This window comes from Neurospora crassa, linkage group IV (assembly GCF_000182925.2).
Source record: "Neurospora crassa OR74A linkage group IV, whole genome shotgun sequence".
NCBI lineage: Eukaryota > Fungi > Ascomycota > Sordariomycetes > Sordariales > Sordariaceae > Neurospora > Neurospora crassa.
Window position 1 is genome coordinate 2,737,859 of NC_026504.1, and position 24,385 is coordinate 2,762,243.

The 24,385-nt window shown below is 52.2% G+C and overlaps 9 protein-coding genes across 11 annotated transcripts; 3 read left to right on the top strand and 6 right to left on the bottom strand.

The window, feature by feature from the left end:
* The first annotated feature begins 1,038 nt into the window (after positions 1 to 1,038).
* NCU06376 (hypothetical protein) lies at positions 1,039 to 3,434 on the top strand. The gene has a single exon (XM_957317.2). The coding sequence runs from the start codon at positions 1,307 to 1,309 to the stop codon at positions 3,128 to 3,130; it is 1,824 nt and encodes a 607-aa protein (XP_962410.2). The 5' UTR covers positions 1,039 to 1,306; the 3' UTR covers positions 3,131 to 3,434.
* Positions 3,300 to 5,266, bottom strand: NCU06375 (metallophosphoesterase domain-containing protein 2). Its single transcript, XM_957316.2, has 2 exons — positions 4,287 to 5,266; positions 3,300 to 4,211 (listed from the first exon to the last, which is right to left on the bottom strand). The coding sequence occupies exons 1-2, from the start codon at positions 4,937 to 4,939 to the stop codon at positions 3,578 to 3,580; spliced, it is 1,287 nt and encodes a 428-aa protein (XP_962409.1). The 5' UTR covers positions 4,940 to 5,266; the 3' UTR covers positions 3,300 to 3,577.
* Positions 5,267 to 5,614: 348 nt separating this feature from the next.
* NCU06374 (multispanning membrane protein) lies at positions 5,615 to 9,023 on the bottom strand. Its single transcript, XM_957315.2, has 2 exons — positions 6,129 to 9,023; positions 5,615 to 6,039 (listed from the first exon to the last, which is right to left on the bottom strand). Exons 1-2 carry the CDS (start codon positions 8,240 to 8,242, stop codon positions 6,021 to 6,023), a joined length of 2,133 nt encoding a protein of 710 aa, XP_962408.1. The 5' UTR covers positions 8,243 to 9,023; the 3' UTR covers positions 5,615 to 6,020.
* Positions 9,024 to 9,721: 698 nt separating this feature from the next.
* On the bottom strand, positions 9,722 to 13,220 carry NCU06373 (hypothetical protein). The gene is made up of 3 exons (XM_957314.3): positions 12,296 to 13,220; positions 11,182 to 12,237; positions 9,722 to 11,102 (listed from the first exon to the last, which is right to left on the bottom strand). The coding sequence occupies exons 1-3, from the start codon at positions 12,405 to 12,407 to the stop codon at positions 9,853 to 9,855; spliced, it is 2,418 nt and encodes an 805-aa protein (XP_962407.3). The 5' UTR covers positions 12,408 to 13,220; the 3' UTR covers positions 9,722 to 9,852.
* A 1,039-nt stretch (positions 13,221 to 14,259) lies between these two features.
* Positions 14,260 to 16,390, bottom strand: NCU06372 (ubiquitin hydrolase L3). 3 transcript variants are annotated; one of them, XM_011395883.1, is made up of 3 exons: positions 16,284 to 16,390; positions 15,168 to 16,123; positions 14,260 to 15,081 (listed from the first exon to the last, which is right to left on the bottom strand). In XM_011395883.1, the coding sequence occupies exon 2, from the start codon at positions 16,062 to 16,064 to the stop codon at positions 15,303 to 15,305; it is 762 nt and encodes a 253-aa protein (XP_011394185.1). In that variant the 5' UTR covers positions 16,065 to 16,123; positions 16,284 to 16,390; the 3' UTR covers positions 14,260 to 15,081; positions 15,168 to 15,302. The 3 variants fall into 3 exon arrangements, with proteins under 3 accessions (XP_011394185.1, XP_011394184.1, XP_011394183.1); XM_011395881.1 differs by having other exon boundaries at positions 14,336 to 15,106; XM_011395882.1 differs by having other exon boundaries at positions 14,260 to 16,123.
* A 198-nt stretch (positions 16,391 to 16,588) lies between these two features.
* On the bottom strand, positions 16,589 to 19,478 carry NCU06371 (mitochondrial ATP-dependent RNA helicase Suv3). Its single transcript, XM_957312.2, has 2 exons — positions 19,209 to 19,478; positions 16,589 to 19,137 (listed from the first exon to the last, which is right to left on the bottom strand). The coding sequence occupies exons 1-2, from the start codon at positions 19,356 to 19,358 to the stop codon at positions 16,897 to 16,899; spliced, it is 2,391 nt and encodes a 796-aa protein (XP_962405.2). The 5' UTR covers positions 19,359 to 19,478; the 3' UTR covers positions 16,589 to 16,896.
* Positions 19,479 to 19,807: 329 nt separating this feature from the next.
* NCU06370 (vesicle-associated membrane protein 712) lies at positions 19,808 to 21,041 on the top strand. Its single transcript, XM_957311.2, has 2 exons — positions 19,808 to 20,043; positions 20,115 to 21,041. Exons 1-2 carry the CDS (start codon positions 20,006 to 20,008, stop codon positions 20,803 to 20,805), a joined length of 729 nt encoding a protein of 242 aa, XP_962404.1. The 5' UTR covers positions 19,808 to 20,005; the 3' UTR covers positions 20,806 to 21,041.
* NCU16794 (hypothetical protein) lies at positions 20,966 to 21,767 on the top strand. Its single transcript, XM_011396095.1, has one exon. It carries the CDS (start codon positions 21,109 to 21,111, stop codon positions 21,433 to 21,435), a length of 327 nt encoding a protein of 108 aa, XP_011394397.1. The 5' UTR covers positions 20,966 to 21,108; the 3' UTR covers positions 21,436 to 21,767.
* On the bottom strand, positions 21,671 to 24,374 carry NCU06369 (oxidoreductase). The gene has a single exon (XM_957310.2). The coding sequence runs from the start codon at positions 24,173 to 24,175 to the stop codon at positions 22,913 to 22,915; it is 1,263 nt and encodes a 420-aa protein (XP_962403.1). The 5' UTR covers positions 24,176 to 24,374; the 3' UTR covers positions 21,671 to 22,912.
* Positions 24,375 to 24,385: the final 11 nt, after the last annotated feature.

Genomic DNA, 24,385 nt, shown 5'->3' on the forward strand with positions numbered 1-24,385 from the left:
GTGCTCCTACCTGTGACTAGAGGTACCGGAACCCATTCAAACATCTACAACGAAAAAGAAAGAGAAAAAAAGAGAAAAAAATTTAAATAAAAAAAATTAAAAGAAAAAGCAGAGACAAAGGGTACCACGAGGACAAGTGGTAGTCCACTTGAACAACTTGGCGCACCATCTATCACAGCTTGGCCTCCAAGCCATCTTTTGCTTCCTTTCTCATTGTGTCTCACAACGACTGTCGTCTGGGGCTAGAACACCAGAGGTAAAAGTACCCGACCAGGCTGTGTCCCGCGGTCCCTAACGCTGTGGGAGGTTACATTGAGTGGTGAGTGTTCGATATTCCCAGGCCAAGAGCAGCCGAGAGCACCCCGCCTCTGCCACGATAATGGGGTCAATGGCGGATTATGGTCCATGTCGTGGTGACGCTGTCTTAATAGAACCACACTCCGCTATTTCCCCTACACCCACAACCATCACAAGAACAACTTCCATTTCTATCTTCCTTCTCAAGTACATGCATAGCAGCTATACATGACCCATGGACCAGCCACCTTGGCGACCCTTGACCGGACAGGGTGGATGAGGCGTCAGTCAGCTTTCGAGACGCGGATGCAGAAGGGGGGGAAGCTCCAAAGAGCTGTCATAAGCGAGTCTCTGAAGCCACCAGGTCTCGGCAAGAACCTTAACGGTTAGGCTCAGAAGTGAGAAGTCTTGCACAATACCTACGCTACCACATGTCAATGGCTCTTTACTATGACTGGCTTTGTAAGTGACTCAGAAAAGTTGTTGTCTCTTCTAGGAATAGTCCCAACCAGCCTGCATGGCATCCCTTCTATCATATCCGATGCCACTATACACAGAATAGCTAGCTTAGCGGTTACACCTACCCCATGGTCAATCATGGATATCCCTTGGCGGTGGGTATACAGCTGTGTACTGTGTAGTGTGTACCAAACAGGAGGGAAGATTCCCTAGGTACCGTTTCTGCGGTAGGTATAAGGGAAGGGATGATCCTCGCCCTTTGTGCTATATTCTGGTTGGATAATCTACTTGGCGGCATCACTTATAACTCCTCAACCCCCTCCACGCCTCCCAGAACATCACCAGTTCGAGATCAGAACATCCACCCTGCACACTTCGTCCCCGTACTTGGCTATTTCGACTAGCTATCGACCCATATTGGATCTATACTTTGCAACTACTCCAGTATCTCTTCAGACTCTTGCCTGTTCTGCCGGTTTTCGACCATACAGTGTCAACTTCACGTTCTCATCAGCCATCTTACTGGCTTGTCTAGTCACGACCAACCGCAATGATTCACAGGCAGGCCTTTGTGGCCGGTATCATCTCATCGGGCGCCTCCTCTCCAAGTGAACTCAGCAGCGAGCTAGTACTAGGAACGAATACCGCCAACAAACCAGCTCCTTACCAGAGGTCCAACATCGACATCAACATAACGAACCATTACAGCTCCAAGATCTACACATCTTCCTCACCTATCGTTGGCGATGTTACCATCACAACCAAGCGAGATGTTCGGTTCGACTCCATCGAAATCCTTCTGCTCGGAAACACAAGGACAAAGACAGAAGGTGTGAACGCACCCGTTGAGATTGCACATACCTTCCTCAAGCTGGTCATGCCCATCCCATCGTCGACATATCCAGTGCCGAGGGTGCTTGAAAACGGAAAAACACTAACAATACCCTTCAACTTCGTCATCCCAAACCAACTGACTATTGGGGCCTGTAATCACAACGTGCAGACGGATCAAGTACGAGATCAACACGTTCTGCTACCACCAAGCATGGGAAAGGAATGGGAGATAGACGACATGGCACCTACGATGGCCTCGGTCGAATACAGCATCAAAGCCAGGGTACTACACCAACCAAATCTGGGAGGAGAGCGGATCAGGATCATGGAGGCTCGGAAGTCCATCCACGTACTACCAGCCTCGCCAGAGGAGCCGCCTCTCAACATCACCGAAAACGACCAGCTTTACTGCATGTACAAGAAGAAGTCTCTGCGCAAATTCCTCTCGTCCAGAATCGGGACCTTGACGGCCGAAGCCATCCAGCCCCGGGCCGCCATCCTCCAATCCAACGGCCGAACCATGACCTCCACCCCCATGGCCCAAATCCGACTAAAGTACGAGCCCATCTCATCGCAACAGCACCTCCCTCCACCCTCCATCACCAACATCTCCGGCAAAGTCACGGCCCACACTTTCTTCAACGCTGGCACGACGCCCACCTTCCCGAACCTGGGTAACTGGACCGCCGACTACTCGACAGACAAGCGCGGAGTTTATTCGACATCCGTGCCGCTGCCCAAGCTCTCCGTGGTCCACCCGACGACCTGGCAACAACACCCTTGTTCGCTCATCGAGAGGCGAGACTCTGGTTACGCCAGTGACCGTAGCAGTAGCAGTGCCTCTGAGACCGAAACCCGACAATTGATCCCCCCATCATCACCACCACCACCACCAACAACCTCATCCATGCCCTCCTCCAGGTCCTCCTTCTCCTCTACGAAAAAGGCCAGACCCTCATCATCATCATCATCATCATCGACATCATCAATCTACTTAACCTCCACCCTCTCCATCCCCCTTTCCCTCCCTCTCGACCGCCGGACCTTCATCCCCACTTTCCACTCCTGCATCGTCTCGCGCGTCTACACCTTGACTCTCTCCGTCACCGCTGCCGTTGTTGGTAGCACCTGTGCCAGCACCACTTTCTCCCTGACACTACCACTACAAGTAGCAGTGGAGTGGGATCCCGAGCAGCAGGAGCAGCAGAGGGTGGATGGACAGGGGTTGCCGCATTTTGAGTCGTTGTATGGTACTACTACTGGTGCTAATGGTACCAATGGTACTACTGATATGGAGGGAGTAAATGAGGAGGAGGAAATGGCGGCGGCGGAGGAGCATCTGAGGCCGAGGGTTATTGGGTTGCCGCCTGATTCGTGGTATCGGGAGATGCAGATGCAGCGGGAGAGTCACAGGGAGCGAGAAATTGGAAGGGAAGTGGTGAGGGGGGCTGATAATGGTGGTGGGCAGCAGCAGCAGCAGGTGAGGGTGGCAGAGGAAGGAAGGTTGCCGGGGTATGGGGAGGCTATACTTACCAGGTGATTTTTCGGTCTCATTTTGTCTTCATTTTCTTTTGATCTTTCCAGCTCCATTGTTGTGATGTGTTTTTCTGGGCTTTTGGCATATCGGAACGAAAAATAAGTGCGGATATCGGATGTGGGATGATACCATGACGTGGATATGGATAGCAATTCCCTTGACTGGACAAGGATGAAGAATGTAGTTTATTTACTTTCCCCCTTTTTTTCTTGGAGAACGACTAGGGGTATAATGGATAATACCTATATAATCTTGAATAACCGAAACCGTCAACATCAGCATATACCGCGCATTCCTCTCAAATACTACTCTTTCCCCTTCACTCTAAGCATCCGGCACGAGTTCCTTCCCGATAACCCACCTATTTTGATATCGTCGTCAAGGGCGTTACCATATTCTCCTACCTATATCACAACCCCTTGATTTGTAAATACCATCTAAACCACCCCATCACAACTCAACAACCTGAACAGGATTAATCACCTTGCCCGTATTCCCATAAGTCACACTAGCATTCACCAACAGTGCCCCATTATTCGATCCCGGCCCCTGCATCACCCACTTCCACACCACAGCAGTAATCCCATGCCAAATCACCCTCGCAGCATCCATCGAGTCCATCCAAACTCTCTCAAACACCTTCACAAAGTATAAACTCAACGTCAACCCGAAATAAACCGGCAACATCAAGATATTCACCAAATTCGTCGGCTTCTGCTTCTCCTGCATCTTTGAACGAGGTTCCTGGCGATTTTGAGAGGCCGATTGAGAAAGAGCTGAAACAGAGGCGGGAAACGAGAAAATCGAAGGAAAAGCAGGCGGAAACGGAACGTCAGCACCGCGCGCCATGAGCGACTCGTACGCCCGCTGGCACTCGTCATAGTAGACGGCTTCGCGGCCGGCACCCCAGTGGACGTGGCCAAACACGTGCAGCTTGGGCTTGACACGCCAGAGCTCGGCGAGGAGGCCGGCGCAGCCGAGGCCGAGGTCAAGGTGGTGACGGGGAGGGGTGTGCGTGATGAGGATGTCGGTTTCGACGGGGATGCGGTTCGTCCAAGGGTGAGAGGCACGGTCGTATTGAAAGCTGGGAGAATGTTAGTAAGATGAAGGCGAGAAGACGACAACAAAAAGAAAAGAAAAAAAAAGACGAAAGACTTACGCATGCTCCGGTCCTCCACACCTCGGCACCCCTCCCCACCCCCAAACATTCAACCTCCTCCCCTTTGCCCTCCCCTCAAACTCAATCGTCATGACACCTCCATTTTCACCCCCTTCTCCCGCCATCCCATCCAAATACTGCACCCCCTCCGGCCACGTCAACTCTGCATCCCCTTTACTTCCCTCCCCAAACAGCACCTGCCTCGCCCCTTCCTTATCCAACCACCCATCATGATTCCCCGCCACCACCAAGACCCTCTCAAACCCCTTCCGCCTCCTAACCTCCCCCAACCAATCCAACTGCCTCTGGATACTCTCCCTACTCCCATCATCCGTCAAATCTCCCGCATGAATCAGCAGACCGCCCTCTCCGTCGGGAATCTTAGCTAGGTCAAGCTCATAATTATGTGTGTCGGAGATACAGACGACGCGGATAGGCGGGATATGCGAAGGCGGGTGGAAGGCGTGCCCGCGGAGAAAAAGAAATAGATGGTAGAGGTGAGTGATGACAAGACGGAGGAAGTGGAGGTGGATGGGAATGATGAAAAGAGGCCAGGATTGCATATCGGTGAGGAGGTGGTCGAGCGGGGTGGGGGGGTCCCATTCTTCAGAGCGGAGGAGGTGGAGGCGTTGGAGAATGGCTGTGATGCCCATTTTGGTCCGAGATTTAGTTTTTGGACGATGGTTTTGTCGAGCTGAAGACTTCGGCTGAAGATGGATGGGAGGTTGCCAGAGGATAGGACGAGTTTCCACCAGGGAGGATGGTATTATGGTATTAGTGTGGAGACTGGTTCGTTGATGGGGTGACGTGTTTGGGCAGTAACGCTCGAGAGTTGTTCGTGTCGGTGGTTACCAACACCAGACAGAGTTGGGTTGAGATGGTAAGAGAAGAGACAGAATACAACTTGTTCGGGTACAGTGCCCCTTCTCCTTCAATGATGTAGTCTAGTTTGGGCGGAAGTTGGAGGTGGAATGATCAAGACCTGATGGATGATGACGCGCGGGGTGAGATAAGCCCTGCCCCGCTGCGGGTAATGCATTAGACTAGGGTAGTGTACTGTACAGTACCGGTACCTGAATGCCCCTGTATGTACCTGCCCGCAGATTCCAACATCCTGGCGCTTTCCATCTCCTCCACTTCCACTCCTTCTTTTTTGTCTTCAAGAGGCCATTAAAGTAGCAGACTTCAAGATAAGAGTAACCGGGCTCATGGTGATAACTTGAAGCATAAAGAGATTTTCTTTCAGTCCCCTTGTCCTGGCGTGCTTACAAGGTCCTCCTGCTTCTAGCAGCTCTTCACCAAAGGTATCACGAGAGTGCTCCCAGACATTGGCAAGAGAGTCAAGTCATTTTGCTACCTTACATCTATCGACAATATTCAATGCCTGTCAATGTCTCGTACAGTAATGCGCTAACTGAATTTGCGGGTATAATCATCGCTCTTCTGTCGTTTTTCTTGTTTCTTGTTTTCTTTTGCCTTGACATCACTCCCAAGCTCCCACCTGTCATTGCAACGTGTGACAAACTCCTCCACAGTGAACCTTTCATTGCGCCGCAGTTACTCCAAGAGACAAGAAAAAGAAAAAAGTAAGAATCAATATTCAAAACCCGCCGTGTGAAATGCCGCTCGCTATTGTCGTGGTACCGATCGGTAGGACACGACGGAAATACAAAAGTTACACCCCAAAAACCATTGGTCCCACATTGGAACAAGTTGTAATAGAACTGAACAGGTTTAATCGACTTTGATGGCGCTGTAATTCTCCCAGTCAGCAACTCATTCATCATTCACTTCATTGAAAACCCAACGACAAGGAAGAGGACAAAGAGAGAAAGAACTCACCCGTATATCCTCCTGACAAAAGCATAAGCAGTCAAGAACCCCACCGTGCCCGTCAATAGCCCATACACACAGCACGCCATAAAGCTGTAACTAAAAAACAGCATTGAGCTCAGCAGTCCCGTGATGTGCAGCTTAGCGAAATAATACCAGACGCAGTACATAAAGACCCAGACGGCACTTCCGCCGCCGATGAAAAAGCTCTGCCACCACCAGTGGTAGTTCTCGGCACACAGCTGGATGTAGATGCTCACCACCGTCACCTCGGCGACCGTCACAACCAGGAGAGCCAGGACGACTGCCAGGAACCCAAACACATAATAGTAACCGCTCTTGTCCTGCCACATGCTCTGAAACACAAACAACAGCTCAATGAAAATGACGGCAAACGGGACCAAGCCCGCCAGCAGCACCGTTCTCAAGCCACGGAGGTACCACGCCTGGACGGGGATCTGGCGCGGGATGGCGCTCGTCTTGGTCGGGTGCTCCCAAGCGCCTTGCTTGCGCACGAAGCCGTACCAGGAGCCAACGTAAACCAAGGGCACCTGGACGCAGAGCCACAGGAAAATGATGGCGATCAGGGTGCCGAACGGGATGGCGGTGCTGGAGGCCTGGGCCCATACGAACAGGTTGAGGACGAAGACGATGGAGAACAAGAGACCCGGAAAGAGGACGGCGGTGACCACCATGTTCTTGCGCCAGCGTTGGCCGCCAAAGGTCTTGTACACGCGCGCCGAGAAGTAGCCCGAGAAGAGACCGGCGAAAACGAAGAGGCCGACCCCGAAGCTGACGAAACCGCCGCGGTAGCTGGGGTTGATGATACCTAGGGCGCTCAGAAGCACGAGTCCGATGGCCATGAAGAGCAGTTGCATTCCGGAACCGACCAGCGGGGCGAGGAGGTGGCTGTAGGCGGGCGTGCGGAAGACGTCGGCGTGAAGGAGCTTCCAGCCAGTAATGTCCTCGAGGGCTTCGTCGTCGGAATCGACGTCGGCAAGACTGTCGGGGCCAACCTCTTGTTCCAAAAGCCCCGGTACTTTCTCGGTAGCCGAGGTGGCCTTGGTCCTGCGCTTGGCTTCAACGTCGGCTGATCGAGCCTTGTATCCCCGAATGTCGGATCGAATGGTCTTGGCGACGACCATAAACACGACACCGGTCAAGACGCCGCAGATGATGAGCGAGTTGACGATGGCCAGCCAGTGGATCTTGTGGCCATCCACCTGATTGACAAAGTAGAGGTCCCATCTTCTGTGCCACTCGATCGAGGTATCCTCGCGAAAGTACACCGAGTAACTGTACGGAATGGTGAGCTTCGCATCGTCGTCATAAGTGTCGTCGTCCTCGACATAGTATGATGACCCGGGGCTCAACTCCACCGTCTTGTTAGGCGCCAGGTAGAGTTCAAAGTTTTGCTCTACGTCGTGGAGATTCGCCGGGCACCCGTCGACATTCTTCTTCACATCCGGACCAACGCTCTTGGTATACACTTCGAATCCAACCACGACCTTGCCTCCCTTCTCCCCATCCTTGCCGGGGGCCTTGCGATACCGAATCACGATCGTGTGGTGGTTGTTGAGGTAGTAGCGGGGACGACCGGACGAGAGATCCGTATAACCCAGCTTGAAACCCGCAGCATAGTACTTGCGTGTCTTGTCAACCGTCACGAAGCTGGTAGCGCCGGGGAGGTTGTCGACAATCCACTCGACCACGTAGCCATCGCGGACGAGCTGGCGCGCCCGCTTCAGCTCCTTGCGGGTAATCACGCGGTTGCAGAGAAAGTTGCACTCGGAGTCGTGCTTCATCCTGAGCTCCATGTCGGACACCTTGATGCGGTCGCCGCGCAACACCTCGCCTAGGTTGAGCGGGATGCTCTGTCCGCTCAACAGTCCGCCGAACTTGTGCTCGCCCGTGGGCGGACAGACAAAGGGCAGATCGTAGTAGGCATACTGAAGCTGCGTATTGTCCGAGTAGACCTTGTTGACGAGGAGTGGGATGGCCTCGTCTTCCTTGTAGCTCTTGACGGACCAGCCTGGGATATAGAAGGCATGGACCTGGTGGCAGACAAGCAGGGCGAAGAAGGCTGCCCACCGTAGCCCGACGGCCCCAATGGTCCGCTCCATTGATGTAGGGTTCCCGAAGTACTGTTCGGTCGGGACTGTCGTTGCGAGGTCAAGTCATACAATGGGTTAGAGTAGAGTTGTGTCGATGACTACGTAGGTCCCGAGGGACGGGAGGCTTATCGACGTGTAACGGTATGTATCGATCGATATACAACAAGTATGAATAAACGGGCCGGATACCCGCGGGAAGCTCGTATTCCGACCGCTTTGACCGATGAGCCCCGCTTGTGTCTTTCTTTTTAGTTATGAGGACGCCAAAAAAGAAATCGATAAGTCGGTTGGGACAATGACTCTCAGAATAAAGTATCAACGTGTCTGGTATGAAGTTCGGGTGTCGGGGACGAGGATGGGGAGCGTGATCGTGATCGTGATCCCTCGTGGGTCCTGCGGAGTCTCGGCGACTGCCTGTGGTTTCTCTGGGGTTCCAGAAAAAGGGGTCCTCTTGTTTAGTGCTGCCTGCGATCCCTACCTGACAGCAACATGTGCCTGTGTTGTACGTAAAGCGAGGGTTCCTTGTGAGGGTCCAGTTCGGAAAAAAAGGGGGAGGGGGGACGCGTCCCTTGCGAGGAGGAAAGTGTCACGGTCACAGAAGAGGAAGAACGAATGGAATTGGTACAGAGTACCACGTCGAGCGGTTGGACAAACGAGTGCAATGAAGTAAGAGTAATGGCTTAGTATAGAAGGCACAGGGCCACGGAGAGGGGGCACAATCTTGACGGGAGTTGCGAATGACTCAAGGTTGGGTTTCGTGCAATATTACCTCTAGTATTTAAAGGACGTGACGGAGGAGTGATCAGGCCAAAGATCCTCCAATTTGACAGTGTCTGGCCGTCCGCGGGGGAAGGCCCCCGGGGGCGACTCTCGCTTGCATGTGGATGGGGAATCCTTAATTGGAGTGGGACAGGCTTGCGGTCTCTCAAGCTCGCCGCCTATCTCTTTCGGGAATAGCGTTTTGTAACGGGGAGACAGGGCAACAGCCGCTGTACACTCGCCTAGCGCTTGGGCCAAGTAATCCAGAAATAGCCCATCATGGCGCCTTGGCAATTCCTTCTCCTCCTCCTCCTCCTCCTCCTCCTCCTCTGCCTTCACACCCGACTATACAGGAGATCGAAGACTCGATGACAGCAAGAAGCATTGCGAATTTGAGTATGTCCTGATTTTATTGTACATCTTCCACCCGCGTGGCTGGGTATAAGCTTCTTCAATAGTGTGTCCATCGCTGCCTTTCAAGCATCTCTAAAATCTCGCAACCATTCAAGCTACAGTTGGAGTAAGAACACAAAGGTCGGTAGCCAAAAGACTGCCACAATGTGTTTTGTGTAAACAAAGCAAATGGTAAAGATTGTGTAGGTCTAGACTTGATGTGAGGTAATAAGCATCATGCGGTGCTGACAACTCCTCCCAACCTCGGAATATATGAATATGAAAAATAGACAAATCGCTAGCCAAGCCCCAACTTTTGACCAAAAAAAAAAAAAACCACCCCTCCTCACCACAACCCACAAAATGAAAAGTCCCGGATCATTCGACAAAGGAAATCACAAGAACTACAACGTAGCTGACCTCAACTCAACTTTAAACTCAACTCTACCTTATCTATTCCATCACCCTTATCCCTCAGTATCCGCATGATGTTCCTCGTCAGAGCATTCACCTCCCCCCGTCCCCATCGACGTCGTTCTTTGCATCAACCTCTTACTTGTTACCCTTGGACTCTTTGATGGACTCTTGGGGCTCTTGGGGCTACTAATCACCCCTTGTCCGTGCCCTGGGGGTCTTCGTTTCCTGATCGGCTCTGTTGCCCGCTTGCCCGCTTTGATCTGTTTCCTTCGCTTCATAGCGGCAGTGACAGCAGCGTCTGGTGTTGATGGAGGAAGCAATTTTTTGTTGCTCGTTTCGTTTTGCTGCACCTTAATTTCATTCTCTGCTACTTGCATCTTTTGTTTCCCTTTCTCTCTCTTTGTATTCTCGGGTGTCTTGATTTCGGTGATATTCTTGCTCTGGTGTCTGGGAGAAACCGGGGTAACAGGACGAGTTTCACTGTTAGCAGAGGCCATCTCCGAACTTTGTATCCCACGGCAGTTCAAGACAACCGGTGTCCTCTTCGTTCCTCGCGACCCTTGCAACGAAAAGGTTCCATCGCTCCCAAAGGTCCGAGTTCGTGGAACATGGCCCACCATTCCATGGTAGATATCTCCGCTGAGAGTGTGATGGTGTTGGGGTTTAGGCGAATGGAGAGGGATAGGGGACAGCAACCTTGAAGAGTTTTCATAGTCTGTCTCATCTGAATCATCCTCGACACCTGTGTCGAGGACATACCGCTGTTGTCCGACTGCCCTCCCAAACGAACCGGCATTGATCGGAGTAGTGGTCCATGAGGAGCAACGGCAATGCTGGCTCTGAACTGGAGCCGGGCTGGCTTCCCGCTCAAAGAGGGTGCTCGAGTCCAAGAGCCCGGGTAGCTGTGTACCATGTGCACCATAGCCGAAGTCATTGAAGAGAAGCTCTTCCTCGCTTTCGCCGGTGTGACGTTGGTGTCCCTTGATGGAGGACGTGTCTGTTGATATGTAGTCGTCAATGTTGAAGTTATCGGGAGCTTCTGGTATCGGGAGGAATGTCAAGCTCGGTAATGGTGTGGCGCTCTTGAACGAAGTTTGGCTCAAATTAACCGAGGTATCGGCTGTATGTTGGGATCTTGAAGGCGAAGACGGGTTGGATCTCATGTCCGAAATCGAGACAGTGGAGGATGAGCTTGACCATGATCGCTCGTGATGGTATTCGGGGTTCACTGCAAAACACTTCACTGACGATGAATTTAATAATGGGCTATGGTCTCTTGGGCCCGATTGTTCCTCGTTTGCTGTTACAAGATGAATTAGTACGTTAGACACGGGGGCGTCTCCTCAGCCACCAACGAAAAGCTTAGATAGGCTACTTACGGGATAATGGTGTAGGTTTGATGATCTGCGGCAGTGTCAAAGACCGAGTAGCATCCCCAGCAGACGGTTTCAGCGTACTAGCAGCGATGGTCCTGAGGGGCCATTCGATGACAAGAGGGTGATCATGCACTTCAGTATCCTGTTCTGTGGTGGCGGCTGTCCTCGGAACACTGGTGCTACTGTTCGATTCGACAGGCAAAAATGGATTGACAGATCTGGACTGTTGTGAATCACAGTTCACTGGCAGTCGTACACCTAGAGAAAGCGTTCTATCCAGATGTGCGTGCGAAGGAGATTTTGATTCATATGATGTTGTTGCCCGCGGCGAGGTCTGGGAGATGGTCGAGTGGGTCGACAAATTGATAGGAAGATTCAAAGCCACTACTGGTGCCCTGGCTCTACGGCTGTTCGGTTCCGATTCAAGCCTTTTGGTGATCTCATCCATCTTTGACTTTTCTGAAATCATGGAGGAACGAGCATAAAATGCCTTGACCGAGGGTGAGTCCAGGTTGTGACCGTTTTCTCCCAGATTTCTCTCTGCAACATCCTCGCCATAATCTCTGATGCCTGTAGCTTTCATTCGTATCTTGAAGTTGATGGGCTTGATTTCAGAATGCGCTTCGATTATATCTCTGTAACGGCTTCCGGTATTGCTGACAATAGAGTTACTTCTTGAATGCACCGAAGGAGCAACTTGTGGCTGGGCGAAGACAATGGTATCGATCCCATTCTGAGAAATTGATCGGGGACGTGGTGAAGTCTCGGGTCTGACCATACGGAATGAAAGTGGAGGTGGTCTCTTGAGGAGGCTTTTCGCACCTCGTGTAACTCGTAAGCTGCCACCGGCCCCTAGCGAGCGAGAAAGTGTCCGAAACCCATTCGGGGCTGAGCTTGGTCGCTCGATATCCTCCGCTCGAAAGCTAGGGGTGACGGGACTTGGCATTGGGAATCCATCGGCCACTAACCCATTGGCTCTGACGGCAATCTGGGCATCGCTGACATCTCGCGGAAGGATCTTGATTTGGAGCGGTCCATTTCCTCGTGCCGGATTCGTTCCTATTTGTGTTAGTACATAAGTGGCTTGACGTGACGAAGTATAAGTGTGAGAGCTCACCTAGAACTGGGGGTGCTCCAGCAACCGTAGCCTCATAATCTAACGATTTGGGAGACACATTCACCTTGCTCTTGTTACCCGACCTCTTGCTAAATAGTCTAAGAAAGCCCATTGTGATGACTGGAAGCTGCTATCAGCAGCTAGAAAGACTTTGCAGCCAGCCCAAAGGCTTAAGGTGAAAGCACCCTAGGGAAATAAAGATGTTGTCGGTATGTGGATCAGCGCAGACACCAAACTCAAAACTAATTTGGTATCCTGCTTCCAAAAAAAGTACCTTGGTTGAGTTTTGTGTCGAACTAGGCGTAGGATATCAGAAGTGATCATTCAGCAATCTCAACAAGGTCTATGTTGTAAAGTGAAAAATGCAATGTAGGAAAGGGGGAAACAAGGGAGGGAAACAGTACCAGAAAAATTACAGGGTGGCAGAAGCGGATCAAGAAAAGCAGCAGAAGGAAAGAAAAGGAGGAGGGGGGAAGAAGAAAGCAAACAAAATCGGCCGGTATTTCTTCGAGAAGGATGGGTTTCCTAGCCATCGTTCCAGACCAAGAAGAAATGCCCCCCAAGCCTGCAGTTTACCACGCAATAAAAGCGGCTGCTGAGGATGAAGGACATGTTCACTCAGCATCTCGCTGGCACAGCATGCGCAGCTGAGAGGTACTAGGTTACGCCGTGGGCTTCCGAGAGGCTGCCATGAGAGGCTCAGTGTCCGTGGAATTTGCTTCTGCATACTAGACAGCCCAATTGACTTGACACTGGCTTTGTTCAAGTGGTGAAGAGTCGGGATTGGTTGGAATAGGTTTGACATGGCTCACCTCTTGGGGTTTCCCCGGCGTGAGGTAGCACACTCGGGAGGATGAGTACATGTCGAGTGGGCGTGTCTGTTTCTGATTTCTCTCTCCTCACACCGTATCTGGCATTTCTTGCTAGGTAGCACTGACTGGGTGAAGTTCATGACAGTGGAGCGTCAAGTAACAGCCGCTCGTCCTGATGACTGTCCAGCTTTGGATGTCGCGGGGAATGAAGGCATACGGATGTTTGAGTTCTTGCTTATTTCGAGCAGTGAGGCTGCCGTACAGCGTTTGTTTGAAGTCGTCTGTGGCGGATGATCTACGATATTGGGCTGGACCAACGGAGATCAACCTTCCGTCATGGAGATATCTGTCAGGTACCCTGTCCCTTCTTCGGTCACATCAGTCTCCCTGCGTTTGCTTCGCTTCTGCCACTCTCGCCTCATGCATCGCCCGCCTCGATTGCAGTGGTGTGTTTCTAACAGAATTAGGGAAGGCGCTGCTTGTGGTCGGTAACTAAGGTAGTCAGGCGTCATCATCTCAGCTGCAGTTGCTGCTTTGGGTCAGTGATAAATTACCATGGATGATTCATGTTACCATGGCCGACGCACAAGCAAGACACGCATCGCTGAGGTGATGATCCCAGCTGATGTGGGTGATCGAAGTAAACAAATGACCGAAGCTAGCACGGCTAGAAATCAAGAAGAAGCTTGATGGTACAGGAGCGAGAAGAATGGGGTAGCTACCACTGATCTCATCCCGAGAAGCAAGGGAGCTAGGCGACCCCCTGGACTGATTATATTCAGCGATCTTTGCGATGTCTGGCGCAATGATCGCTGCTTGGGCGGTTGCTAGCCGAACGTCTGGGGGCTTCGTTTTCTCGCCTGGATGCCTCGAAGGCCTCGCTACCCAATCACAGCCCATGTCGCCATCTGATTTGGGGGCCTTTGCTTTCTTTCCATGCAGCAAACTGTCTGTTTCCATCCTTCTAGCGGTTCAGGAAAACCGGGGTCTTTTTTGAGGTAGGATGCTCCCTTGTCAGCGACACTACCCTAAGAGCCATTCATAGGGGGTCGGCGATGTCTTGGCTTTCCCTCAGAAGTACGCCAACGTTCGTATACTTTCGGTTTCCAAAAGTTTGTAGAGTCACGTCTAGCACAGTATGATGGACTAAACTTGAATTACAACGGGGGCTTCCAAGGCCAACAATCATGTTTATATCCCAAGTAGTGAACGATCGAGGATATAGAGGCTTCACGTACTTATCAAAAGATTAGACCTAACTTCATCTTTGGGGATTGCTTCGCAGAGCAGGCGTGACCGCGAATATCAGATCTCTTACTAAAGAGTCCAGAGCTTCAAGGGTTCGTAGTATCCGCGGAGCCACCCGACTTCTTCCTCCACGGAAGCAATCAGAGTGGCCCAGATAGCTCACATTCCAAGGCCGTGTTAATTTCTTCCCGTTTGGCCATGCCAGTTCCCGTCGGCAGAAGGGTTTTGCCTTGTTTGTGCCCACTTGCACCGGCCGTTACCCATATGGATGAGTAGCCACTTGTTGACCTGGTTCTTGGTCTTCAAGTGCTCATTAAACCCGTCAGGCTGTTGAGACGTTCTTATTTTCGCGAATCGCTCTGAGTTCTTGACATAAGTTACAGGGGTATGCCGGTAGCCGGACTGCTTCTCGTATCACGTATTCGTTGCACTTGACCGGTGTTATGTTGCTCGAATCTGATCGTTGTCCTTGTCAACTATGCATGCCTGGACCTTCCTGAGAAGCCCCTTATGTAGGCAAAAGTGTCACATGTATAGTAGTCGCCGGGATAACTCAGCTTCATCCGAGGCCGATCAAGAGCGTCGTCCATAGTCCCAGCCACGAGGGACTGGGGATTTCTCTTGACCGACACTCCAGAGATCCTACCAAACTGATGCTTCCCAATACTTTGTGATTGAGACGGGTTCCGGGTGTCTGGACTCCGACGAGTAGCTATTGTAAAATTCCTGTGATATTTCAAGTAAATCTATGCTATGTATTTGCACCGTCATCAAGAATCCATGCATGGAATATTCGTGGGACTTGTACATACGCTTGCTAATAATCAAAACTTTTTATCCCTTGAGCTGGTTCTACAACACAAGGTCAGGCGGAATCCTGGTGTAAGGGCTTATTTCGCGTCTTCCAACGACTCGAGCAGGAGATGCGCATCTCTTCCACCCACTCTCTAATCGAAGCTGCTGGCAAGTGCCACACAGCTGAACCTCAAATCGCCGCCCCCTCTCTCTAGGAACTTGAGCGGTCCAAGCGTCAACGCCGCTTGGCTCAGGACATCATCGTCCTTGCCAAGTTCACCCCTCTTCAGCGGTCCCTTTCTGCGTCCGTCTAGCTCCCACAAGCCTCCATCCTCGGTCTTGACGAAGCAGACATAGTGCAGATCGACCTCGTCTGTAGCGGCCGGTGCTTCGGTATCGCCCTGGGTCGCCGCGCTCTTGTGGGCATTAGCCAGCTCAGAGTTCGTTTCCAGCACTCTTGCCCTCGCAACGGGATCCAGCGGTGTCGCATCCTTGATGATTTTGTCCAAAGTCGAGCCCTCTTCCACAAGCTGGCGGGCCGGCCCGTTGATGGCCGCATGAAGCAGACCCATCAGACCGCAGGCGTTGCGGATTGTCTGGCGAAACCAGAGAACAGGCTCTAGGGGACCCTTGCCTGAGTAGTCTTCGAGGAGAGAGTCCTCAGCGAGGCGAGCCGATTCGTAGGCGGCCGAGACGGGGAAGACCATCAGCAGGGCCAAGGCAGGGCGCGGGATGAAGGCGAGCATGTCTGGGTCGGTGAGAGAGTAGACGTCGTGAACCTGGAGGGAGGTCGAGAGACCGAGCTTATGGAGGAGGCTGGTCATGAGTTCGGGGTTGGCTTCGAGGGGGATGAAGGCCGGACGATCGGAAGCAGCAGGGACGCCGCCGTGGGGATCAACTTCATTGGAGGCCATGATGATGGTAGTTCGGGAGGTCTATCTGTGCGCTTGGATGTCTTTGATGCTGAAGATATCTTCAAAAGACTTGATCAGCTTATGCTCGATGAGAGTGCAGAGTATACCTAGAGTACCGGCAGCTTGATGAAGCTTGACCCCGCGATCGGCGCGCAAAACAACCCGCTCTGATCTACCCAGCTGGGGTCCGGTTGCTGTAGGCAGAAGCCTGAAGCTTACCTTGTTGTTTCCACCTGTTAGGCTTGCTGTGGAAGTTGCGGTGATGGGTTGGTAATTTGTCGTGGTGGACGACGGGACAGCTGTAATGGGAAGAATTGTTGCCAGTGATGGTGCCTAACGAAGTAAAGAGAGAGAACTACTAACCGAGGGCACCCATGTGATGATATCATATGCACACTGTGGAGACCTCGACAGTGCCCAGAGACAGCTAAACCCGCTACACTCACTAGGCGCTTCAGGAACAGCACAGTCTATCTATCTGTACACTTGGACATTAATCACCATGCAGTGGAACATAACCTATACTCGAGCGGTCCACATTGAATTGTCTGAAAGAGATCAGCAACACCAAGGGCAAAAGAAGACTAGAAATTGTAGCTACAGGGGCAGAGAGGAACTTGTACTTCCAAGAAGCTTTTATACATCGAATAACAACTCCCCAATCGCTAGGCTAACCAACTTGCCCCCTAATACCAACGCCGACCATCCATGTAGTTCTAGGCACTGGCATTCAAATCCGTTTCGGTAGACCTAGATATATCATAATACACGCCCAGCTCCAAGCTTCCATATAGTACAGATACCTTCCATATAGTACAGGTATTGAAGGTCTTTATCCTCGAGAGACACGGCTATCGAGGCTCTCAGTTGTCCTGCGAGCGCGAACTGGCAGAGCAGCATTGACCTCCCTCTTCTCCCGATACAGCGGCTCCTCGTGTCCCTCCGCGTCCCACAAACCGGGACCGCTCTCAGCGACAGGAGCCTCCTCAGCCTCTGCGCCAAGGAGTTTCTCTTCCTTCTTGCTATGCGACTGGGCCTGGCGTCTGAGCATCTCACGACGTCTTTGTTGCTTGTCTGCCTCGTAATCGGCAGCTTCCAGACAGTTTGTGATCTTCTCCTCAACCAGAGATTTGACGTGAAACGCCAGTTTTTGGCTGACAAACACGCCACGGTACCGATAGCTGAGCCACAAGTACAAAGTGACAGCTTTATGGAGACCTTCGAGTCGCAGCAGATAGTTCTTTTGTCCCTGGGGATCAAGCTGTGAAGCATCAACATCGAGCGCCTCCAGATCAACCTCGGGAATCTCGAGCAAGTGACCTCCGGATAAGTTGGCAATACTCCAAGCGAATGCCCTGAGAATGTCTTTTTGACCTTTTTCCCGGAGTGAAACGGGGGCTGTCAGCAAGACCGATCGGTCGTATATGCTGAGGTCGAACTCCTTGAGAACATCGGAGATGTCGAGATGCTCGCCAAAGCTGCACATGTTGAAGGAGCTCGAGAGCCGTGCCATTTCCCGGAGTCTGGACAGAACGAACGCAAGTGGAATATCGGGAGAGAACAAAGAGGCAAACCGCTCGATGATGTGCGATGGCGGCAAGATACCCGCCGCGGCAATGGGCTTGGCGTCGTTTTGAAGATGTTTTCTGATAACACCGAGATCCTGATCATCCATAGCTGTGACGAAGCCCGGCGCTCCCCACTTGCTAAAGGCAGACGTAGCCGAAGTCTCCTCTTCTTTGCCGGAGCGAACAGCATCAGTAGCTGTCCTATAACGACCAGCCCTACCGCCAATCTGCTTAACTTCGGGGATTGTCAGGGGACGATGCGCCATGCCATCGAATTTGAATGCCGATTCGAAGACGACGCGCTTAATCTCTAGATTCAGACCCATGCCAATAGCATCACTGGCGACCAGAAAATCGTACTCGTTGTTCGGGTCATTGAACAAGGCAGCCTGTGCCGCTCTGGTTTCGGGCGGCAACGAGCCATAAACGATGGCACATTTACGCCCAGTCGCTTCTTCGATACCAGCTTTCAGAGAATGCAGATTGACCCGAGAAAACGAGATGACAGCGTCGCCTTTTTGGAGGTTCTTGAAGTCGGTGCCAACAGCTTGCTCCATGGGAAGCAAGGGGTTCAGTCTCTGATAACGATGCACAATACACTTGTCACCCAAGCGAGCACAGAGTTCCTGTATCAGATCAACCACTCTTTCCTCGCCACAGAGATGAAGCTCCTTTGCTTGGCAGCCCAGAACTGCCTGGGTCCAAGCCCAACCACGGTGTTCGTCGGCGATCATTTGAATTTCGTCAATGACGGCGACATCAACCTTCCAGTTCAAGGGCGTCATTTCCACCGTACAACTTCGGAAGAACATGTCGGCGTCTTCCGGTATCCTCTGTTCCTCGCCTGTGATGAGGGCACACGATTTGCCCTTTGCAGTAAATCGCGTGTAGATTTCGTGCGCCAACAGTCGGAGAGGACCGGCATAGATGCCCGATTTCGCGTTTTCCAGAGCTTTCAAGGCGTTGTAAGTCTTTCCAGAGTTCGTCGGGCCGACGTGCAGGTGGATAGTGCGCTGCAGTTGACGAGTCGCAGGGAACCATTCGTAAGGGAAGCGCAAATCGGCAAGTCGTAGGTGCAACTCTGTGGTGGACTTGGAGAACTGCTTGCGCATCAAGAAGGTCTGGAGCGCGTAACGAAGCTCCTTGGTCAATCCTGCCGCATCCCCCTTGATGAAGGCAGAGCGCAAGTTCCAGAACAGAGGGTTATCAGTCCGCGACGTCATGCCGAGTGCGCTGGCCAGGTGAAAGGACCTCTTCAGAGCCTCTTTGAAGAAGGAGATCTCTTGGTAGTAGCTCTCTTGAGTGTGCAGTCCGAATGCTCTGTATTCCCGGTGCTCTGGGTCCCATTGTCCCAATTCCCATAGCAGATGATTCAGACGGTGCTTTGTAAGGTCGTAGAACTCGTCGTATCTCTGCCGCAGCGCCGGCTCCGAGGGCGTCGTCCTGCGCTGTGCCCTTTCCCGGTCATTGAGGCGTCGTCGAAGCTGTTCATCAGCTGGCAAGTCCTACAAGGCAAAAGAAGGTCAGCAATCCGGAAGATGAGAGCTCGGGAGAGGAGATATCGAGGGAATCGAACATTAAAAGATCTAACTGAAGTGTCGGAAGCGGTCTTGGAGCTGCGCGGCGCGGGCTTCTTGGGTGGTTTAGACGACTTCACCCGAAAGCGGCGAGTAACGAGGACTGCGCTCCGCGGACATCTCCAGGCCTGCCCTAACAACGCGTTCATGACGGTGGACGAAGTGCGCCGGCGATCATGCTCGTCGTTCGCAAGTGGGCACAAAGTGTTGGTTTTCAGAGGCGTGAACTTGAGCCCGGAACAACGTGGGATGGAGGCGCTACAACAATTCTTATCGTGGAGTTTCTGACCTTCGGCTCCAATTCTTTTTCTTTATCGCTTGGTTCCTGTCCTTCCACAGACGGGAGCACTCCCACTCTTGGCACTGTGCTGCCTTTGACCCCTGCAGTGGGACTCCCTCCCGTCGCCATTCACCCCCGGCTGAACTCGAAACCGACCCACCCGCCAAGCCCACCAGGCCGTCAAAGGTGGAGTGGTCCTGCATCGTCATCATGCAGCCCGTGAGTGGACAGTGACACCCGACTCACTGCTGAGCCCGCTCTGTAACCTCAGTGGCAACCACCGTGACCGACAGCTACACTGCTACACTAAGTAGAAACCGCATCTTGCGAATCTCGGGTCTCGATTACTTCAGCATCGATCATACATCATTCGATCACCACGAGCCGCGATCCGCCATCTTGAGACTTGGACGCTGAGCCATTCAACCCTCTTCCACACTTACTTCACACCCGCAGCCTGGTGATTCCGACCCAAGGAAATCTCGCTATACCTCTTTGCGCGCATCAAAAAAAAAAATGGCTTCATCATCGAGTTCAGCAACTCCTCTCCTCTAGTACGTTACTTCACCACCTTACCTACCTTATCTGACAAGCCCTCGCCGATCACTGACACCCATCTCCGCAGCTCCTGCATCGCCCACAATACCACCATCCTAGCCGAGTGCACCACCTCCGCCTCGTCCCAGACCTCCTCCCTCGCCTCGCTGATTCTCCCCAAGATTGACCACTCGACTCCTCAAAAGCTCACCTACACCCATGGCTCCTACCACATCCACTACATGTCCGAGTCGCCCTCGGACTGGACGTCGCAGCCCTCTGCCTCCTCCGCGGGGGGGCTCACCTTCTTGGTCGTAGCCGACTCCTCCCTAGGGCGCCGCATCCCCTTCGGTTTCTTGGTGGAAGTCCGCAAGCGCTTTCTAGCCCAATACCCGCCTGGGCCGACCAACGATTTCTCGGACATGCCCAACTACGGCACGGCCTCGTTCAACTCGGAGCTCAAGACGCTCATGGTCGACTACGGCACCACGGGCCAGGGACAAAACGATGCAATCACCAATGCTAAGCGCGAGATTGAGGATGTGAAGGGCATCATGACTAGGAACATTGAGGGTCTGCTGGAGAGAGGCGAGAGGATTGATCTGTTGGTGGATAAGACGGATAGGTTGGGCGGCAGCGCGCGCGAGTTCCGGGTTAGGAGCAGGGGGCTCAAGCGCAAGATGTGGTGGAAGAACGTGAAGCTGATGGCGCTGTTGGCGCTGGTGGTGGTGTTGATTGTGCTGTCGATCGTGATTGCGGTGAAGAACAGCTTGCCATGAAGGATTGGGTTGGGAGACCTATTTATGGGTGTCCGGTTGCCTGAGTGGACTTGGATTTAATGAGTGACGGGTTACGAAAATACGGGGTCTCATGTCGTTATGGCTTTTTGCTGTTGTTGTTGTTACTTTGATTTTGGCGTTTTCCGCATTCTGTTCCTTTGCTAATGTTTGCTCCGGTTATAATATGTAGAGCCTGTATCATCGCTTTGTTATCTATCAGATGCTCTTTCCTCTTCAATCGCTTGTGGAAGCAATGTCCCACTGGAAAATGATGACAGAGTACCTGCAATTACCGTGTTGGTAATGCAAAAGAGAGGAACTAACAGACAGCTTCAAGATCAACAGCACCTAGCCCAACCCAAGTTGAAGTCCCCAATGATTTGTTCGTTAACGAAACGAAAGACAATAATCATACAAACATCATCTTCGTCAGCACCATGTCCGGCAACGCAGGGCATCGCCTGCTTTACTTTCATTAACAGCGACAGCCACAAGCTCTCCACCAAAAGCGCCCGCTTCACTACGATGACAGTGATGTCGTCGCTTAGTATCATCATCACCTCCTTTGCCGTCAAAATTGCCATGAAGAGATCACCGGGAGAAATAAAGAAAAAGAAGAAAAACAGATAATGAGACCCTAGTCAACCAACACCGCCAGCCACTTTTTCGCTGAATTGCTTAACGATATGTTTCATTGGGAAACATCCGAAAGATAAGGTGAAGGACCTAGTGTATAGCTAGGGGCCTAGTTGGTAGTCACTGGTGCTTGGTGGTCCGTTGTCGAGTGAGTTGCCGGGAGGAAGAGAATTGGCATGTTGTAATGCCAAGTTGAAAGGTATCTGCACATTTCCTGTCTTGAATTCGGCTTGGGATCATCAGTGATTGCTTGAGACCTTACGAAGTCCATACTATAACGTCCCACGCACGATCCTGAGAAACGATAATGGTGATACGAGTTAACCTGGCTATGAACAACACACCACTCATAATTTCAACACCATGGGGCGTCAGAAATGCCCCCGAGTCCCGACTGTATGTCTCGCATCTGACGCCTCCTCATCCACACCGATTTTCATCCAGCATCCTCATAGCCTCGAACTTCCCCCAGCAACCTTCGCCGGCCCAATTGCCATGTTTCCCAGGCTCACAACCCCTTGCTTCTGAAGCCTTTGCGCGTCTTGGAACATATACCCATGAACCACCGGGCTCACCGCATGCGACGATGATGTGCCACTAGGTCCGGGTTTTTGAAGTGTAAAAGACGGACTTCTTCGCAGTCTTGGCGTGAAGAAAACCGGATGGCAGTGGGATGGGTCGAGAGTCATGGTAGGTGATGGTGGCATTGCCGCTTTCGGAACAGGCGTAAGGTGCTTTGTTCTGGATTGTGAGAGTGAAGGTGACGAAGATGATGATAGTAGTAGCGGTACCTGAGCCTTTGTGGGGTTTAATAGGAGGGTCGTCATAGAATGGTTTGGTGTTGATGATTTGCTTGCGTTGGTGGTCTTAAGGGCCAGTATATTTGGTATTTTGTGATCTCTCGGCTTATAGGTTGGGTGAAGTCACGGTTGAACTGCGTAGTAGAGTTGGAGTTGAGGGAGGCCCGTGAAGCTGTGTGTTGTTGAGGGCAATAGTCAACTGTGTGAGCCTTCCGGAGGTTGAGAACGGATATGATCACTGGGGCCGAAACTCGGCTTCTTGATTGATAAAATACTAGTTCTGATTTCAGGAACGAATAGCTCGGCGGAGATTAAATGAGCGACATCTGATGCACCCCAGAAATTCATGATCCCGGGACGTTGGATCGCCCAGGATACTAAGTATTTACATAGTTCGTCATTGTTGATCATCTTCACGTGAAGTGCCGAAAGAGCCCCACTATAATTACCAGCCCGGCGTTCTATCCCCGCTCAATATGGTGTCCTGCCTGCCTGCCTGCTAAGCGCCCGAGGGGGGTTCCGCTCATGGATCGGCCCGTCCCCGAGCATCGGGATTCAATTCCACAGCCTGCCTGCATTTTGTACGTACATTACTGGATGGTACCTAGTCTTCAGTCTACACTATGAGAACGTGAAATCTATATGCTGTTACTGGTCTATTTGACCTCCTTCTAGGCAGTCTTCTCTCCATTTTTCGCCTTCTTCCCACTCTTGGGCTTTTCCTTGTCTTTCTGCTTCCCCTTCTTAATCGTGTTTACTAAAGCTTCAATCTCCTCAACACGTTCCCGTTCCTTTTTCTCCTCCTCCTTCTCCATTTCTCGTTTCTTTGCCCTTGCCCGCTTTGCAGCCGCATCCTTCTCCTTCTCCTCAATCAGCTTATCGCTTGATTCCCACAGCTTTTTCGCAATGGCTTCGTCGTCCACATCCTTCCGTGCGCAGTCGACCACCATGCACTCCTTGACTACCTTTCCACCCTTGTCGCGCACGAGACTGCCTTCCATAACCGCCCACAAGATAGACTGCGCGCCCATCCTTGCGCTCTTGAGGAAAAGCCAGGAAAAGACGTAAAGGAAAAGGTACACAATGAGACCCCATACGGTGCCTCTAGTAAGCCACCGGCGCATGCCAGGCGTTCTCGAGTATCCAGGATCCACCAAAAAGACGCGCGCATTCATCGGAAGCTCATCGGGCCTCTTGTATGCGTCCAGGTGCTTCTGATAGGCCTTGCCAAACACCATCATGGCCATCTTACTCCGCGCGTATGCCTTGCCGGGGGACCAGTCCTTCTTATCCAAAGCTTTATCCAACGACGGCGAGCGGATGTAGGCGGAGCATGTCGGGATGATGATGCGCACGTCGCGGTCGAACGGCTGGGCGCGGATCGCGGGACTGAGGATGCCCAGCAGATGGAAGTTGGAGAGGAAGTTAACCTGCCAGGTGCTCTCCACTCCATCCGGTGTCTCAGTCCTCGCCTTTCCGGGCGGTGTGAGGGTCGATCCGCAGAGGATGATGGTGTCGAGGCGGCGGGGAGGAGCGTTGTCAACCCATTTTGTCGCAAATTTTCGGACGCTGTGCAGGGAACGTAGATCAACTTGTTCGGCGTAAATAAGCTGGTTGTTGGTGCGGTCGCGCATGTCATCAATGAAGTCGACGAGAAAGGCGTCGTTATGTTCGTGGTGTGTGAGGAGGATGATTTGGGCGCCTCGCTTGGCAAGCTCGTAGACCGTAGCGGCGCCGATTCCTGATGTGCCGCCGGTGATCATGACAACGCGACCGTGCATGTTCCGTTCAGCCGTACATGTCGCGCCACTGGCGTAGATCTTTGTGATCGCGATGGCTCCGAGAGCGCTGCCGGCCTTGGTGAGAGTCCACGGCCCGGGTAGCCATGATGGCCACCCGTCCATGAGGACGCTGGCGAGGAAGGGAATTGGCATTATGCGGGATGGGTTTCGAAGGGATCGTTAGTGCTTCCAGTAATGTTACAAGGTCATTCTGCGGATCCTGAGATGTTGTTGCTTTTGTTGCTGTTGTTGTTGTTGTTGGTGCAGAAGCAAAGAACGCTCATAAAAGAGGACAACAAGCTCGAGAAAGGAGGAGCTATCGCAATTGGCTACAGGCCCAACTGGCCAGAAGTTTTGGCTCCA

What these genes read in the sequence shown, in the direction of transcription:
- NCU06376 (XM_957317.2), top strand. Translation starts at nt 1,307, where the DNA reads ATGATTCACAGGCAGGCCTTTGTGGCCGGTATCATCTCATCGGGCGCC.
- NCU06375 (XM_957316.2), bottom strand. Translation starts at nt 4,939, where the DNA reads ATGGGCATCACAGCCATTCTCCAACGCCTCCACCTCCTCCGCTCTGAA. An exon ending in TGTGGAGGACCGGAGCATGC is followed by an intron (nt 4,212 to 4,286) that starts GTAAGTCTTTCG and finishes ACATTCTCCCAG; the next exon opens with CTTTCAATACGACCGTGCCT.
- NCU06374 (XM_957315.2), bottom strand. Translation starts at nt 8,242, where the DNA reads ATGGAGCGGACCATTGGGGCCGTCGGGCTACGGTGGGCAGCCTTCTTC.
- NCU06373 (XM_957314.3), bottom strand. Translation starts at nt 12,407, where the DNA reads ATGGGCTTTCTTAGACTATTTAGCAAGAGGTCGGGTAACAAGAGCAAG. An exon ending in TGGAGCACCCCCAGTTCTAG is followed by an intron (nt 12,238 to 12,295) that starts GTGAGCTCTCAC and finishes TAACACAAATAG; the next exon opens with GAACGAATCCGGCACGAGGA. An exon ending in CAAACCTACACCATTATCCC is followed by an intron (nt 11,103 to 11,181) that starts GTAAGTAGCCTA and finishes ATCTTGTAACAG; the next exon opens with CAAACGAGGAACAATCGGGC.
- NCU06372 (XM_011395883.1), bottom strand. Translation starts at nt 16,064, where the DNA reads ATGGCCTCCAATGAAGTTGATCCCCACGGCGGCGTCCCTGCTGCTTCC.
- NCU06371 (XM_957312.2), bottom strand. Translation starts at nt 19,358, where the DNA reads ATGAACGCGTTGTTAGGGCAGGCCTGGAGATGTCCGCGGAGCGCAGTC. An exon ending in CTTCAGTTAGATCTTTTAAT is followed by an intron (nt 19,138 to 19,208) that starts GTTCGATTCCCT and finishes TTTGCCTTGTAG; the next exon opens with GACTTGCCAGCTGATGAACA.
- NCU06370 (XM_957311.2), top strand. Translation starts at nt 20,006, where the DNA reads ATGGCTTCATCATCGAGTTCAGCAACTCCTCTCCTCTA. An exon ending in TCAGCAACTCCTCTCCTCTA is followed by an intron (nt 20,044 to 20,114) that starts GTACGTTACTTC and finishes CCATCTCCGCAG; the next exon opens with CTCCTGCATCGCCCACAATA.
- NCU16794 (XM_011396095.1), top strand. Translation starts at nt 21,109, where the DNA reads ATGCAAAAGAGAGGAACTAACAGACAGCTTCAAGATCAACAGCACCTA.
- NCU06369 (XM_957310.2), bottom strand. Translation starts at nt 24,175, where the DNA reads ATGCCAATTCCCTTCCTCGCCAGCGTCCTCATGGACGGGTGGCCATCA.